This window comes from Eutrigla gurnardus, assembly GCF_963514095.1.
Source record: "Eutrigla gurnardus genome assembly, chromosome: 6".
Classification (NCBI taxonomy): Eukaryota; Metazoa; Chordata; class Actinopteri; order Perciformes; family Triglidae; genus Eutrigla; species Eutrigla gurnardus.
Genome location: NC_139920.1, coordinates 12,163,146 through 12,180,338, shown reverse-complemented (window position 1 = coordinate 12,180,338; position 17,193 = coordinate 12,163,146). Strand labels below are relative to the sequence as shown.

The following is a 17,193-nucleotide window of genomic DNA, read 5'->3' as shown; positions in this document are numbered from 1 at the left end:
GACCAGTTTTGATTGTAAACAAGAGCAGGCAAAAAAATAAGATTTTTGGGTTTAAGGATTTGAGATTTACCTCCCACTGCCAACTGGAGCTGCTAACATGGGAAGCAGCCCAGAGAAGCTTCTTATGAAACCCTTTGAATGAAAGCAAATTACAATTACCATAAATTGGAAGTGCCATTCTGTAATACATTAACTGTATCAGAAATAATGGTATATAATTCATAACACTGTCAAATAAGCGGAATATAGAGAAAAAACACCATATCTAATGTTGCATCACAATCCACATGCATTAATATGGACATAATGATAAGATACAATAGACCATTTAAGCGGGTAAAAATATGGATATTAAACATAAAAGCTCAAAAACATACTAATCAAATAACAAGAAAGGTTGCCATGTAACTATCAGTATATAATTCAATAATAATGTAATAAAAAGAGAATTGAAATATATTATAAAAATGAAACTAAACTCAACTCTCTGTACGTTAAATTATAGGCAGAGTAGGTCATTTAAATGACCTTTTTCCAATTGGAAAAACCACAGAGAGCATGGGTGCAGTCGAATAGTCAAAAAAATACGTTCCTAACTCCTATTCCTTGACCTCTGGGGAAAACGTCATGGGGTTAAGGATAGGCGATAGGAGAACTCAAAAGGATTAAGAAAAAGATGGCCGCCAGTGTTGGGAAAGTTCACTTTCTACATGAACTAGTTCAAAGTTCAGTTCACAAATTTTAAAATTAACTAGTTCAGTTCATAGTTCCAAAAATTAACTAGTTTCTAGTTCTTTTTTTCAATATGTTGCTGCAAGCTATTATTTTTCAAAAGTATTGCCACAGCCTATATAGAACCACAGACAGCAATTGTTTTATCAGTTTTAACACTGAAACTATGTGTCAGATTTCATCTTCATATCCAATTTTGAATCCTTATCCAACCAGGGTTTACATTAGAATTGAGGGGACAGCATTTCCCCATTGTTGCTTTAACACTTTGCTGCTGTCCATTCAGTCCACACTAGCAGCAGCTGCAGCTTTCACACCTACAGTATATTCCTCAGAGCATTTAATGTATTTATTGCTATCGGTATGTATCAAGGATTTCAAGTAAAATACCAGAAAGTGTTTCTGAATAGAATCACCTACTCAACCTTTAATATCTATGCACAGTGCATTGTTCATTAGACACAATTACAGATTCCCAACATTGCGTGACGTTTAAATGTGTTACTGTCTGGTGTCATCTGCAAAGTAGAAACCTGCATCTCCTAACGTCATACCTGTTAATGATTCCCTTGTTATATCACAGCAACGGCAGCAGTAGAAATGGGCGTATGCGGACAATAACGTTTTCTTATCAGCCTGCTTGTACGTTGTGGTTTCTTTGTTTCCTTCTTTTGACAAATGTACTTATTGTAAGTCGCTTTGGACAAAAGCGTCTGCTAAATGACCTAAATGTAAATGTAATGCTTGTGACGATATGATCTTCAGTCACCGTGAGCACATCAAGTCTAGGAAACTCTGTGATGAGCACATATGGCGAGGGGAAGATAGATGGGTCTCGTGAAAACCAGCCGGTGACAGGCGCCTGCCTTTCCGGTTGTCACCTTCAGGCAGCATGAGGTTAATGGGGCTACGGAACGCAGGATGATCCTCCTCTCGGCCTCGTTTCATCTCTCGGAACACGGAGGTAGTCGCCTTGCGAAGGGCGGAGTTCTCTGCTGCAGCAGAACATGAATCAGACTACCTCTACTTATATCAAAGCTCTGTCCTCTCACTACATTGTGTTCAGGCGGGGTGAGGCATTTCTTTTGCAGGGAGGGTGGGCACATCAGAGGTGCAGAAGCAGATACTTTTGTCTGTTTCATTTCTTGGGATTTAGGTTTTTTTTTTTTTCTATAGCTACAGAGGGGAAGATGAGAAGAGAGTGTGCTTTCATGCTCCGAAGGCAGTCATCTGGCGTGACTGACAGGTAGGAAGTGGAAAGAGGAAAGATTCACCTCCATCACTGCTGGAAAGTGAGTCAAAGGAGCGACGAGTTCTTCCACTCTTGTGCATTATTTCCGCAGGGCGTTGACCCACACAGCAGTGGAACAGATACAACTAAGCACTCTCCTCTGCATGAATTTGAAATCTAACAAGTTGAGGAATGAATGAGAAAGGGGCTGGCAAAGCAAAGGACCCCCCCCCCCCCGTCTCCATGCAATGTGGAAATTGAAGCTCTTTTTGGAGGAAAAGCCTGTTACTCTTGTAGTGTGCTGGGATTGGCTGCAGAGATTTGGGTCTCTGTGAATGAAGTCCCGGCCCCTAGCAGAGTCTGTGATCAGGTCGGCTTGTTTGAACAATGAGTAATGACTCCAGTTGTACAAGAGCGTCTGGGATCATTTTTGTTACCATTTGAGAATTTCATCGACTGAATCGATGACAATATCCCCCAACTGACTCGGGCCATATTTGCCATATCTGTTTGCACACAGTGATGAACAAGGCACTCGATTGTATTGTGTTCTCATTAGGGTGGAGAAATATATTTTTGTGTTCCCTGTCTGGCTCGATTTATCGCTGTCTGGAGTATCACGGGGCGGATCACTCTCAGACGAGACCTTAATTTTACAGCATATTTCTAACAGGACAGCAAATAGAAACAAAGTACACACATCAATAGATTTCAGACTGAAAAACACTGTCATACATACAGACATAAACAAAATAAACTCTAGACTGAAAGTTGCATTTAACATTGAAATGACTACGTGAAGGAGGTCACTTGTAATGATTATCACCAACACATTTTTTAATGTTACTTCCATGCCATCATTGATGAATATTCCCAGTTTTCCCTGGTTTCTCTTTCTGTTTCGCCTCCTCCGCTAATCACACTCACCTGTCTGCAATCAAGCGCACCTGCCTCTCATCAGTTGACCCACGCAGTATATACTCTTGCTTTCCAACCACTCAACACCAGATTGCTGGTTCCATCTCCTGCACATTAAGGCTCAGATATAGTGTTATATTCCAGTGTCTGCTGCCTTGTGGGTTTTTTTTTTTTTTTCACTGTTCTACCTGCCGGCCAAACCTGCTCTCCACAGTCCATTACCTACTCATGCCAGCTTCATCGCAGCTATCTCCATTACTGACCATACCTCCTCCTCTGTTACCACCACCAGCCTGTCTGTGTCCCAGACATCAGTCCCACTCCTCCTCAGAACATTTTTAGCCATTGTTTTTTTTTTTTTTTAGGCCCACAGCTTTTTCAGTTCGGTTCAGTCTTGTTGCTCTCATCAAACTGTTTTCAGCTGCAGAAAGCACCCATTTCCTCTCAACAAGCTCTGTCAAACACAATGTGCTGTTGCCTTTTCTCAGGAGCTGGTGGAGCCCAAACCTGAGCTACAAGAGTGAATGTTGGATATAAATTCATCAGGTGGACAGAAATAGGCTAAAACTTATGTTACCTGTCTGCTGGCTCTGAACTGAGTCAACACATTTGGGAGTTGACATAGTTTCAAGATTTTTCCCACTTTAAATTGGGAAAGCAATTTCAAAAATATTCTTTGAATGATATCCTCTGGCCCAGGCCACACTGCCTGTCTGAGCACCACATGTGCATCCCATAACGTCTATGCTTTGATTTCGGAGCTCATGTTTACTGAGTTTGGTCAGCCACACTGCCTCAGTGAGCAGCGCAGGCATGGTGCACATTTTAGCTATCGGCCAACAGATGTTCAGCTCAGATTGGATGTTTTTTTTACAACAATACACTTTGGTAGTCTTGTTTTTCTTTTGTATGTCCACAAGCTTGTAGCCTTTGACTTTTTCAATAAAATAAATATATTGCTCAAGCGGTTTTTTACTATTAATACACTTGAGAGAGTTAATAATTAATAATAATTGACTCATTTTGCAAATGTTTTGCGTTAACCATGATCATTTCTAAATATCTTATTCCTACTCATCATATTTTGCCACTACAGCAAAACCTTTTGCGTAGCATATTGACAAAAGTTTGTGCACCATTTACATGTGGTTTGGCTTAAAATAAGCAAGCACAATGAAAGCTACAGACATAATGTCATTTGATTTAATGGCAAAACGCCACATAATATAACATTGTCTGAACATCAATGAACTTTTGGTTTATACGGACACGAACACCAATCTCCTGAGTCAAAGTCCTATGTTTGTTCGATATCTCAAGTCAGTGTGTCTACTGCCCTCTAGTGGCACTACCTCATTTAATGTGCTCCATCTCAACTCCTCGGGCAGGCTATTTAAAGAACCAGGTGCATAAATGGTACGGATGTTTTTGCTGAAAGTTTGTTGAATATTTCAGCCTTTAGAATTGCTCCCAGCTGTACGTGGCAGTGATGCAACCATTCTTCTACCTGTGCTTCACTTGCTCCCTCCCTGCTATTTGACTGTCAGTGAAATACTTTTAACAGTGAAGTACCTCAATTTACGCTCACATTATCAAATGAAAATATACCAAAGGAAGGCAAAAAACTTGCACAAAGCTCCAGCATTTGCTCTATCCCCTCAAACAGCCACGTGCAGTAACAGCAGGCCAATAATGTCCTATTAAATAGTTTTAAAACCAGAATGTACAGTGAATAGCAGCTGCTATGCAAAGCGGAAATTGAATGCTCTGCTCATCAGTCAATGTTTCTTTTTCCGTATGGCATATCGTATGGCTTATCAAATCATTTCTTTATATGGATTCAATATTCATGTGGTCTCAAACCTAGGGCTGTGTCTCATTTCCTCACATTCATATCGGCATTAAAATCCCGAATGAGGGAAACAAGGGATTTATAATGTGATACCAATATTATTGTGGAAGAATTGCACTCAAACTATCTCCATTTTCCTTTTATCATTGACGGAGGATATTTATTCTTCCTCTTGCATCCCCCCCCCCCCCCCCCCCCCCCCCTCTTCTGGATTAGGCTTTTGATTAAAGATCCCCATACGGAGTTTTCACTCCCCTGCAGCACCCGTCTCATATGAGTTCCCAAGCCCTTCAGCCCTCTATGATTGTGTTACTGATCGACTGACCCTCATTGTCTCGCCTCATCCATCTGTCACTTCAAGCCAACTGTCCTCTGACAAGCCTGACCAGGACAAATCACTGAACAAAACATGGTGTCCCAGAACCACAAAGAGAGAAAAATGAGAATCAGTTAGATGCTCTACGTGTCAGAACAAGAAGACGGAAAACGTCAAAGTAAGATATCTTCTTGCAAATGAAGTGAAAGAGGTACGCTTTGCTGGAGCTGCTTTGTGGCAAAGGTCAATCGAAACGTCTTCGATCAGTGACGGGACAAAAAGAATAGGGAAACGTGTCACAGTCTTACAGATAAACGAGTGCAGGAAAGCAATTCTTACAGCAATTAAGAGGAATCCAAATGAGCTTGTTCTATAGTTTTCTGCTTCTTTCACATTCACAGGTTCAATCGATTATGTAGAAACGACTTTATTGAAACAGAACAGCCATTTATGGTACACAAGGCACATAGCTCTCAAACTAATGGAAATTTAAAATTAGCTTTACTTTTTGTCCAGGTGACAGAGACCCGCACAGGTCCTCTTGGATGCAGTAACTATGACAACCTCGACTCTGTTAGCTCTGTGCTGGTTCAGAGCCCTGAAAATAAAGTCCAGCTGCAAGGTTTGTCTGAGTTTTACCACATTTTGTGATTTTTATGATGTGTTTTATAAGCTGAAAATGATATGCATATGGGATAAACATTAGATTTATAGTTTTAATTAAGTAAGTTTTAAACTCAGCCAGCCACCATATTGCCACTACACTCTCTCTGTTGTTTCCCAAGTGCTCAGCTCGGTGCTGTTACTGAACCTTGCTTGGTTTTACAGGTTTGCAGGTGATCCTTCCTGACTACTTGAGAGAAAGCTTTGTGCAGGCGGCTCTGAGCTACATAGCCTGTAATGGAGAGGGCGAATTTGTCTGCAAGGACAATGACTGCTGGTGCCATTGTGAACCCAAATTCCCAGAGTGCAACTGTCCATATATGGACATCCAAGCCATGGAGGATAGCCTGGAGAGGATCACAGAGACATGGGGGATACTCTATAAAGAGTTTGAGGAATCCGGTAAGAAAGCCCGCCAGGAAATAATGGATTTTTGCTCACATCGCATGCCCCATATGCAGGAAAAATCAAACTTTTAGAATATAAATCATTCAAATCATTCATTCATGAGAGGGAGTGAGGATGAATTCTAGTGTTTTATCCGCATCATTAAATCTAAGTGAAGTTCCTATATGCATGTTCCTCCCTACTTTATGATTTATAGTTGGACTATAATAGCTGCTTGTGAATTCTGGGTCCTGGAACACTATCTGCACACGGGAAATTAACAGTGCAATAGGAGCAGATTAAAAAAAATCAATCGCTTTTGGTGGTTTACAATATGTCTCGAGCAGATTAATCAGCTATAAAAACCATTTATTGCAAGATCAGCTTCTCATATTCCCGGAGAAACGAAGTTTGAGCGGAAGCTCTTAGCATAACGTTTGGTTATTATTGCTGTTCTCGGTCACCCTGTCTTGGTGATAATTACTCAGGTGAAATCAAAATGGCTGTTTCCCTCTTTTTTTCTTCACGCCGCAGATTTGGCTGAAATATCTCTAAGTGCAATTACTTTTAAAGTTTATGTTTTAATAGCCGGGTGTGAGGAGAGGGCAGGAGCGTGCACAGAATGCAGACATCTTCAAGTGTCATAAATGTGTCCTTCAGAGAGGGATATAGGCTAACACATTTTTACTTGGATAATTTTTTTAGAAGAGGAAGATGCCATGATTTGGTCTAACAATACAACCAAATAATATTGTTAACCTTGAAATGGACATGACCAATCAGAAATAGCAGCATGAGTATACAGTATATTGTTGCAGTTGTAATAGTGTATTGGGAAGGCTGTATTTGGCATTTTAAACAAAATTGTACCATGGTTTAAGAAGTTATAAATGTATTTCCTAAACCTTTTTTTTTTTCAGAAGTGCACTTTTAAAAATGTTTTAAAAGAAGTGTGACCCAATTCACTCCAAATCTAAATATCTATATCTAAATCACAGTGAATTTGTTTCTAAAAGAACTTCCCTCACCATTTGTTATTGCCATTTCTTGAAAATGTAAACCAGCCACTTAGAAGAGATACTTTTGATAGATCACAACTTTGTATTTTGCATGTTATTGAAAACATATACACATGTAAATAATGCAAACACATTATGAGTATAAATTAATTAATGAGTATGGGTGTAGTTAAAGTGATGGTTCAGAGTGAAATGCACCCTAGGTAATTTCCACCATGACATCCAGCCAAACACCCCCTCGGAAGCATTTTTAGCGATGGTCAACATTGGTCAAGATAGGGCGAACAGCCGAATGGCTTAGTAATAGCGCTATGGTACATTGTGTATATCTCGTAAATTTCCCCATTAATAATGCATGGAATGTTACCAAACTTCTGCAGTAGTACACATAGGGTCTGTACTCACAAAACGAGGCATTTTAAAGTTTGTAAGTACATCAGGAGTTTATTTCAAAGAACACTTGCCTGATAGCTTCTACTGCTAAAGCTACCGCTGTTGTGTAGACGGCACTTCCGTGTCTTCTTCTTCGTTGGTGTTTAATGGCAGTTTCGCTTAATTTTTTTTCTAAATGCTTCTATTATCAGGTCGACAAGTGTTGACATGATAATACAACCATTTATAAAAAATCAGCGAAACTTTTTCATACTCTGGCATCACGGAAACAGCTGGGTAAATGCTGACTGCCATTAAACACCAACGAAGAAGAAGAAGCGGGGTAAACACGGAAGTGCCATCTACGAAAAGCGGTAGCTTTAGCAGTAGAAGCTATCAGGCAAGTGTTCTTTTAAATAAACTCCTGATGTACTTACAAACTTTAAAATACCTCGTTTTGTGAGTACAGACCCTATGTGTACTACTGCAGAAGTTTGGTAACATTCCATGCATTATTAGTGGGGAAATTTACGAGATATACACTATGTACCATAGCGCTATTACTAAGCCATTCGGCTGTTCGCCCTATCTTGACCAATGCTGACCATCGCTAAAAATGCTTCAGAGGGAGTGTTTGGCTGGATGTCATGGTGGAAATTACCTTGGGTGCATTTTACTCCGAACCATCACTTTAAAAGGGCATGTCGTTATTTTCTTTCGCTCTCATCATCAACCATAGGAATATTCCTGGTGTGGCTCAAAGATGACGTGCAAATATAAATGTTAAATAAAAGAATATGGATGAAATTAGCAAATTGATTTGGTCACCATAATACACAAATCTCCTTGGGAAGGTATACAGCAAAACCCAAATAATCATTTGCAACGATATATGGATGAGGAAATGATCTGATGACCCCTTTGAAAGTGTCTTCTCCGTGGTTGCAGATGAATTCAAGGCGTTTTACGCGAGGCTGCCCCAGAACTACTTCCTGAACATGTCCGGCATCCAACACTTGTGGTCGTTGGACAACTTATTCCAGTGGCGATATGAGCAGCTGGAGAACAGCATGCAGGTCCTTTCCAGTCGAGCCCAGAGAGTCATCTTCAAGCTCTTCAGTCTCAGTAAAAGATGTCACCGACAGCCGCAAATCCGCCTACCCAGACAACGGTGAGCACAGACGCCGACACACACATCTCAAGTGTATGTTAGCTACATATGACAATATGTTTTAATCCAGATTAAATTGGATTCTACTGCAGCCGATATTAATAAATGAACGCATTGACTAATGCGTTTTATAATCTTACCCTTTTCTGTTTGATGTACATCCCCAGGAGGTTCTGGCTTCTTGCCCAAAGCTTCTGTACATTGAGTCATTAATCCATTGAAATACAGTAGGTGGGTGTAAACAAGCTGCTGTTTCTTTGGTGGCATTCATCTGACCCTCACATTGTGCCTTTAATATATCTTAAAGGATTTAATGGCTTACCTCCTTTGTGGATATTTTCATATATTCATACATCCTGCTACGTGTTGAAATGCATTGGAATGGCATTTAAAACAAGCCCGATAATTATTGTAAAAGAGCTTTACCTTCTCAAACAAATGTAGCCATGCTTTTTAAAGAGTAAATGTTTATTCAGATCACCATAAGTGACCTTAAATCTGGCTTACTTTTCTTTTTATGAACTGCTCCAAAAGAAAACTCTGACTTCAGAAAGTCACTGCTCCCTGAAATATATATTGGGCTTTATGAAATCTTCATGGAATCATCAAAACTTCATGAAATCATGAAATCTTAATTTCAATACATTGGACTTCATCCCCATGAAATTCAGATTCCTTTTGTTTTCATGGCCGCTAAGAAGAAAATTCCACATTTACAATTCAATCCAGCTTTGTTACAATGTTTATATCTTTCCTCAACCTTTGCTGCTTCGAGGAGACAGTTTTTTTGTGGGGTTTTTTTTCACATACCACCAAGAGGTCAGTAAAAAGAAAAGAGAAAAACCCACGTGTGAATTTGAAGTGTTTGACCAATGTAGATGAAAACAATTTCCAGATTTAAGTAGAGTGTTTTAAGACTGAATAAAATTCACATCCACTCAGGCTACCTTTCACCATCAGAGGGGCTGATCGCCGGAGGTGATGAATCCAACCATTACTGTCAGTCACGCAGCGCTCAGATGGACTGAGCTTCCACAGTAATGGCTGCAATGCTAGAGAGCACAACACATAAATCAGCCAGTAGATTAATCTATACAGTGCAGTGTGTTCAATGTCCAGCCTCTCTCTTTCTCTCTTTTGGTTTCTTTTCTTCTTCTTCTATCTCTCCTCCGTCCCAGTCCTAATCTCTGTCCTCTCCACCACATTGCCAAAAGACACATTAATCACTGATCTGTGCGGCTGATATTCCCGCCCACTTGCCAGGAAAAGGAGCGGAGCATCATCGCCCTCATCCAGGCAGTGTTTATCTATGTTATTACTGCCACGTCAACATGGACGCCTTCCCTTTTTTTCTTCTACTCGCTCTTCACAGAAATATCCATACTCAGTGAAACGCGATTGAGAATGGGATGTTTGTCGGTTTTGCCTGGGATAGAAACGGAAGCTCTCGAAAACCCCCTCACTCTTCCTTAACATCCTGTTTGAGGCACTTGAGATAGATGAGAGATATGTGATTGATTTTGCATCCCGGGGCCCTACTTTTTCCTCTGTGCTGGCAATTAAGAGTGAATAAGCAAGTCGTAGCAGTAGTCAGCTTGGCTTTTATTTGGCGGGTAATGATAAGAGTGCACACCATACTTTGTGCTCAAACTTTTGCCATTAGGCGTAATGATGCGCATTGTCATTCAAGTGATGCTTTCAGCACTTCTGGTGCTTTAATCTGCTAAGAAAATGCCTTTCTTTGCGTAGGCTTCTACCAAAAAAGAAAAACGATGCAGGATGTTTTCATGTACGGCAAGTTCTCGAATGCTTCACTGGAGGAGTCCTCTTATATTTGTTTGACTACCAAGAGAGTGCAATTACGATTTGACTCTGAAAATGTTGAATAGGTTTTTAATTAACTTGTCAAGGGATTCAATAGATTGGAGCAATTTCATTTTTGGAGCTTCACACTGTTTCAATTACAGTGTGGGACATGGATTCTTACAGATGAAAAAACAGCCAGGAGGAGGCATGCTTATTGCATATGATGCAATAAGCATCATATGCGCTTATTCATATGCTTATTCTTTCCTTCCTTTACATTGTTCATACTGATTAGTTTTGATTTACTAATTTAGTGTTTTTTCAAATGTATGTTAATAGCCTTCATATCAAACTTCTGATTGGTAAAAAGTTCTGGAAATAAGTACACTGATGCTTTTTTTGGTGGAGCCTCTACCACAGATCTGAAAACAAAATCGATGATGTTGAGTGGAGATTTCGTCTTATTTTCACTCCTGAATGCACAACATTGAAAAAAATATAGTTCTGATTGTGAGACAAAAGCAATGCTTTGCTCTTCTGAAACTGGCGGAGGTGAAATGCCTTGCCCACAGGTAGTTGTGTGATGGAAAGGAAGAGCCCCTTCAGCTCATTTCCCCTGACCACTTTTTCCATTAAGCGGTTTTGATATTCAAAACAGTGATTTTTTTAAACTCAGACTTGCTTCCAACTGCCAAGCAACACAATACGATTTGGATACAGAGGAAGGATGCCCCAAATGTAATACAGCAAACACATTTAGATTAGCATAAAGTTTATCACAATACACCCTCATCAAAGAAAACCTTGTTTTTTTTTCTGAAAGGAAAGCCAGCGGTGTATACTGTGCATTATGTTTCTTCAGTGAGCAAAGAGGATGAGAGGCATAATAGGATCACAGTCAAGAAAGTGCCACATACAGGAATCAAACTCTGGCCCACATGGGGGAATTAAATGTATATCTGAGAGTTTGATACCCTACGGCTGCAGCACTCTTCGAATATTTATGTCACAAACTGATCAAAGGAATCTTGCTCTCTCCCTCTCGACTGTCTCTCGCTTTCGCTTCCTTTTCAAAGACCGGTGTTTGTGCTCATATTCTATGCATGTGTAACCTACACTCATCGGGCACTTGATGACAGTAAAATAACTGGTATACTCCACACGTCAGGCCAGGCTGACTCAATAATACTGAGGTATTTCTGCAAACACTATCTTGAAATCATTGTCCTGCTGGAAATACCCGATTCAAAAGGGGACTATGAGTTCACTTGGCAAGCGAGGGCTTGAAGCCTTTTTATTGCCAATAAATCCTAGAAGGACTGACCTAATTTATTTGTTTGAAAAGTGCTTTGGCATTACTGTATTGTGTAGTCCAAGTATATGGAATACAATGATTGAAAAGCTGTTGAAATGATGGTTATGTAACTTGCCTAACAAAAAATCACTTTCACAGAGGTTTTTTTGCCCTCACCTTTACTGTACTTGAATCCTCTACTGTCTGCAAGCCTTACATTACACTGATTATGCGTACTATTTCTTTAATGAGCCAGCTGTCTGCACGTCCAGACAGGTGTCCTGATCCTAATAAAGCAGCGTCCAATAAAACCTGCTCATGCTACAAGCCCTGTTCAATAACCAGTCCCTTTTCTGTCGCTCTCTCTCTCTCTCTGTTGTCCTTCTGTTTTTCCTGCCTTTCCTGGCACAGGCCTCACTCCTACTGGCTGAGTCATTTGCAGTCCCTCCTGTATTGTTCGGAGAACAACCAGCTTGGTGCGTTCTCCGAGGAGCTCCACAGCTGCAGCTGCCGATACGATCACAGCCCCTGTCAGCTGCCGCCGCCCTGCCCTGTTGGGGAAGGTTCGGCATGCGCGTCATGTGCCCCGGACAACCACACCCGCTGTGGGAGCTGCAACCCGGGCTTCGCCCTGCTGCAGGGGGCCTGCAGGTCCATGGTGGCGGACTCTACGGAGAACTACCTGGGATTCGAGACAGACCTCCAGGATTTGGAGCTGGGCTACCTACTGCAGCGAGCTGACCGCAGGCTTGAGGTATTTTTTTTTTTTTTTCGTTTAGCCTGTTGTTTAATCCTGTCAGCCTGATTGAGAGTTGAGCTGTCTTTCAAAGCAGGATCCTTGGGAGGATATACTTACTCATGGGAGTCATTCAGCATTACGAAGTCTTTCCCTTCTGGCTACTGAGGAACTTTATAGGTTCCCCATGTTTTTCCTTGTATTCGTTGAAACACGTCTTCTGTACAACTGGGGCAGCTCATGGTACATTGATTTAAGTAGAGAATAGTCCACCAAACCAATTTGTGGATTTGTCGGGATTTGATCTTTACTTTGGCTCAACATGATTTTAATTATAAATTATTATTAATATTTTTTTATTTATTTAAACAAATACATCCAAAAAGCCACTGCGTGATGTGGTTGAATTCTTTGAAAAGAAGTATATTGCAGATGTGTTATTTTATTCTCAAGCTCCATTAAAAATAGATAAAATAAATTTTAATAGAAAAAGAAAAAAAAGATACTCCATGTCTTACTTTTGATTGAATATTAATTGGATGTTGGCCCTACCATATACATTTGCTACCATTTGAATATTAAGAGTTCAGGATATCATGTTCAGAGGGACCTCATTGCAATGAGAGTTGCTCAATAGACCAAACTGTTCCCCGGGGCTTTCACTTTCTAGGCTGATAGCAAATGAACATTAGAATGGATTGTGGAACAGCTGCTTCTAAGCCTGTCATGTAATCTGCAAGTAAAATTACATTTTGCCTTCTAATATTCATATTGCACCTCTATAATGACAACATGCCATTTCCAACTTGAGCGAAGGTCACCCCCTTCTTTGAAATTTCCCAACAATACAGTATGTATGTCGCAGCCAAATATTATAACTCAAACAATCAGGTGCGACCTTGCTGTGTTCATGACCGTGGCACGTCTGTACTGTTTTCATTTCTGTGTGTCCAATAGGTCCATGCAATCTTCATCAGCAATGACATGCGACTCAACAGCTGGTTCGACCCATCGTGGAGAAAGAGGATGCTGCTAACGCTGAAGAGCAACAAGTACAAGTCCAACATGGTCCACATGCTGCTGGGAGTATCCCTCCAGATCTGCCTTACAAAGAACAGTACCCTGGAGCCTGTCCTTACTCTCTACATCAACCCCTTCGGAGGGAGCCACTCAGAGAGCTGGTACATCCCTGTCAATGAAAACAATTTTCCAGACTGGCAAGCCACTAAGCTGGACCTGCCCTTTGAGTGTTATAACTGGACTCTGACGCTGGGCAACAAGTGGAAAACCTTCTTTGAAACCATTCATATTTACCTTCGGAGCAGAATAAAGACTCAAGATGGAGTGAATGACAGCATATATTACGAGCCTTTAGAAATGACGGATCCTGCTCGGAACCTGGGCTACATGAAGATCAACAGCATCCAGGTCTTTGGCTACAGCATGCACTTTGACCCGGAGGCGATCCGTGACTTGATTCTGCAGCTGGACTACCCGTACACCCAAGGGTCCCAGGACACTGCCATGCTGCAGCTCTTGGAAATAAGAGACCGGGTGAACCGGCTGTCCCCACCGGGTCAACAGAGATTGGATCTGTTTGCTTGTCTCCTGCGGCATCGGCTCAAACTGACTGCAAGCGAGGTAGTTCGCATTCATGCCTCCTTACAGGCCTTCAGCTCACGTCTGCCCAATTCGATGGATTACGAGACCACCAAGTTGTGCAGTTAACAGTTGCTTGAAAGGAGAATCTGGACTGTACATTGCCTCAAGGAGAACCCCTGGACATCCCCAACATGGTGCAGATGCTTACTATTGCTCTGTCTCTGTGGATTACCAAACTGTATGGTAAATCAGGAGAGAACCAGCTGTGGACAGCTGAAGAATGTACTCATCAGATTGTTTTGGTTTCTGTTTTGTGGCAACTACCTTCAGTGCTATAACGCGGATCGGCGAGGAAACGCACAAATGTTTCACAAGAACAAAAATAATTCAACACTACAAATTAGAACGCATAAAAAGTTGAACCATCCTGTTTGATTGACTCTGCTCATTTATACTGTAAGTAGTAATGCCAAATGAATGGACATTTTATGGTAAAAATGGTAAACGTCTATTTGTTTGTAACTTTTATATGTTCCTTTGCTTCAGTGACAGTGCACTTTCATGAAGACCAGAATACAGTGGTGTCAGTCAAGATTTTGTAGATAAATTGATATTAAAACATCATATTATAACAGAGTCCAGCTGTTGGAATATTTTTCAAGATACTTTTAACTAGCGTTCTTCTTGTTCTAAAGAAACACCTGTGGCAAATTTAAATCGGGGTCAGCCACTTGGATGAAGTGAGTGTAACATCAACGCAGTTATGGCCAATGTTTCTTTTCCCCTCAATTACTTGCTTGTGTCACAACATTTTCAGCTCACTCGGCATAACAAAAATTCACCATATAAGCGTCTACTTATATATAAGTATCAATCATCCCTCAACTTGCTAGGGTTACTATAAAAATGGTGGATACAATGAATATTCTCCATTTAACTCTATTGGTAAAATAAGTTTTAATAATCCACTGAAATATGTATATTGACAACATTTACATAACATTAAAAAAACTATTTTCTATTTCAAATTATAGAGGAATAACATCTATCTAAGCAGAGAATAAAGTCGCTCTCCCTCTGTGTGTGTTGTTACCCACCTTTTAGTGCATGCAAGCATGCCTCAGTGGCTAGCTCAGGGCTGCTGCTCTGCACTGTGCTCATATAGTGGTTACAGTTGATAACACCACCCCAACCAATGGAAGCATTAGCATTCTTAGCTCTGTTGCTGTTATTCGCTGTTAGCCGCAAGCCGCCAGCTCAGTCGTCACCACTTTTAGAACCGTGTGGAGGCTTGTGTTGAGCACCTTTAACATTTCATATGGACATTATTAGGGTCTATATGTTCCCAATCACTTTAAGAGTAAACCCATGTTTCAGCAAAACACTGTGTTTAATCCAATTAGGTGGATTTATATGGAATTTAAACCAGTATGAACGATAAAAAGAAGTTGCGTTTTATTCACAGTTTTACTCTCTTATCCTGTGAAGCCAGTTTATTCTGAAGATACACAAAATGCATCTTGGCAGAGAGTAAAGGGCAATGGTTGCTACGGGACATGATGTAACCCCAGATTTTGCAGTATTTTCCAAGTAACATCGCACTCTGTTTGTGTTGTACACAATGGACCAGTCTTCTACGTGATGGAACAGATGCATTGTATTTCAACTGATGCAGCTGAATACACCAGCTGTGTTGTGGCTTGTGCCTCACTCACGCTACGCAACCCCGACTCAGAGTCTATTTCAACACACTTTCTTTTTAATCACTTACACAAACAGATAGGCTTGTGCATTGGGCTCTGTGAGCTCTGTCAAACACGTCTTGAGTGCACAGCAGTACCTGGGCTGAACAGATCCGCTATAGACACATAGAGGGGATGACAGCTGCTGCTGCTATTGTGCTGCTGACGAGTTGCTTCTGTGGCGTGGCAAGTTTAGACAAGGTGATTGGACCAAATACCTATTAAGCTCGGGCAGCACACAACACTTTCTGTCCAACTCAAGTGCATAGAAGCTCAACAGACTATTGTCAAACGTTGCCTGTGAGACTGTGTGTGGTTCTGTCAGTGTGTGACAGCAAACGAGAGCTTTACTTTTAAAAGGGTGTGTTGTTTTTTTTTTAAATATTTAAACATGACCATAATCTTTTCTTTATCCTTAGGCAATTATTTTGGTCACCTGATTTTAATAGCACATTGCCTGTAAATGAAGAACATAATGTATGTGCCGTGTCCACAATCGCTGTGAAAGTGCAAACATAACCATAACTTTACCACAGTTGCCATGCACGGATACTTTTGAATCGCTGAGGTGTAATATTTGACATCACACTTAAATTCCCCCTTGTTTCGGTGCACACACACACACACACCACCATTCTTAATTAAAATAGAATGGCTGTAGACAGTACCAGAGATACAGTGCTGCACTGGGTACACGCAGCTCACTCAGCTTGGACAGCTGTGAGAATAAAGTGGTCGATGTCTTTCAAAGGAAAGCACGAGTACCTTTCCAGAAGTGAAATGCTGTACAATTCTGCTCATAAGCAAGATAACTAGCTTGCCCAATGTCCAAGGCATAGCCTACTGTCTTCCATCGTGCAGTTGGAGGCTATATCCCTGATTCACTCAGAGGCTACTGATACTACTGTTGGCAGTCAATTTAAAAAGAAAAACCTCACTAGTCCAGAGTTTTGATTGAATGTTAAATATTGTTTGGCAAGTGAGTGAAGCATACTCTAAATTGGGTAAAGGTACGGGTTTACCAGCCATGTAGGTTCTGCTTCAGTCGTGGGCACACTCAGGCTATAATGTTTTTCTTAACAAAATGTAGCCAATGTTAACATTCATTTAGATTAATAATGTTGTATCCATGTTAAAGAGATATCTACAAGCACACAGAGATCTTTTTTTTTTCAGTCACTGACCAAACACTGCCTCTGTAGTGTAGTTCAAAGATTCTGTCTCCATTATTGATGTCAGGTGTAAAATACCACCTCTAATCTGCCTTTAGTGACACTGCAGACCGAAGTGAAATCAAGCACTTGTGAAGGTTAACAGTCATCACCTCAATTTGTCTGTTCCTCCCATCAACT

The 17,193-nt window shown here is 40.8% G+C and overlaps 1 protein-coding gene across 1 annotated transcript in view; it reads left to right on the top strand.

Annotated features, from left to right (window-relative positions):
- Window positions 1–14,793, top strand: part of LOC311015148 (BMP/retinoic acid-inducible neural-specific protein 3-like) — a 47,743-nt gene extending 32,950 nt beyond the window's left edge. Inside the window, exons 5-9 of the mRNA XM_084012249.1 lie at window positions 5,566–5,671; window positions 5,878–6,114; window positions 8,439–8,661; window positions 12,173–12,515; window positions 13,455–14,793. Coding sequence (XP_083868375.1) covers window positions 5,566–5,671; window positions 5,878–6,114; window positions 8,439–8,661; window positions 12,173–12,515; window positions 13,455–14,225 — 1,680 coding nt within the window. The 3' untranslated portion in view covers window positions 14,226–14,793. The remainder of the gene's footprint in view (window positions 1–5,565; window positions 5,672–5,877; window positions 6,115–8,438; window positions 8,662–12,172; window positions 12,516–13,454) is intronic.
- The last annotated feature ends 2,400 nt before the right edge of the window (window positions 14,794–17,193 follow it).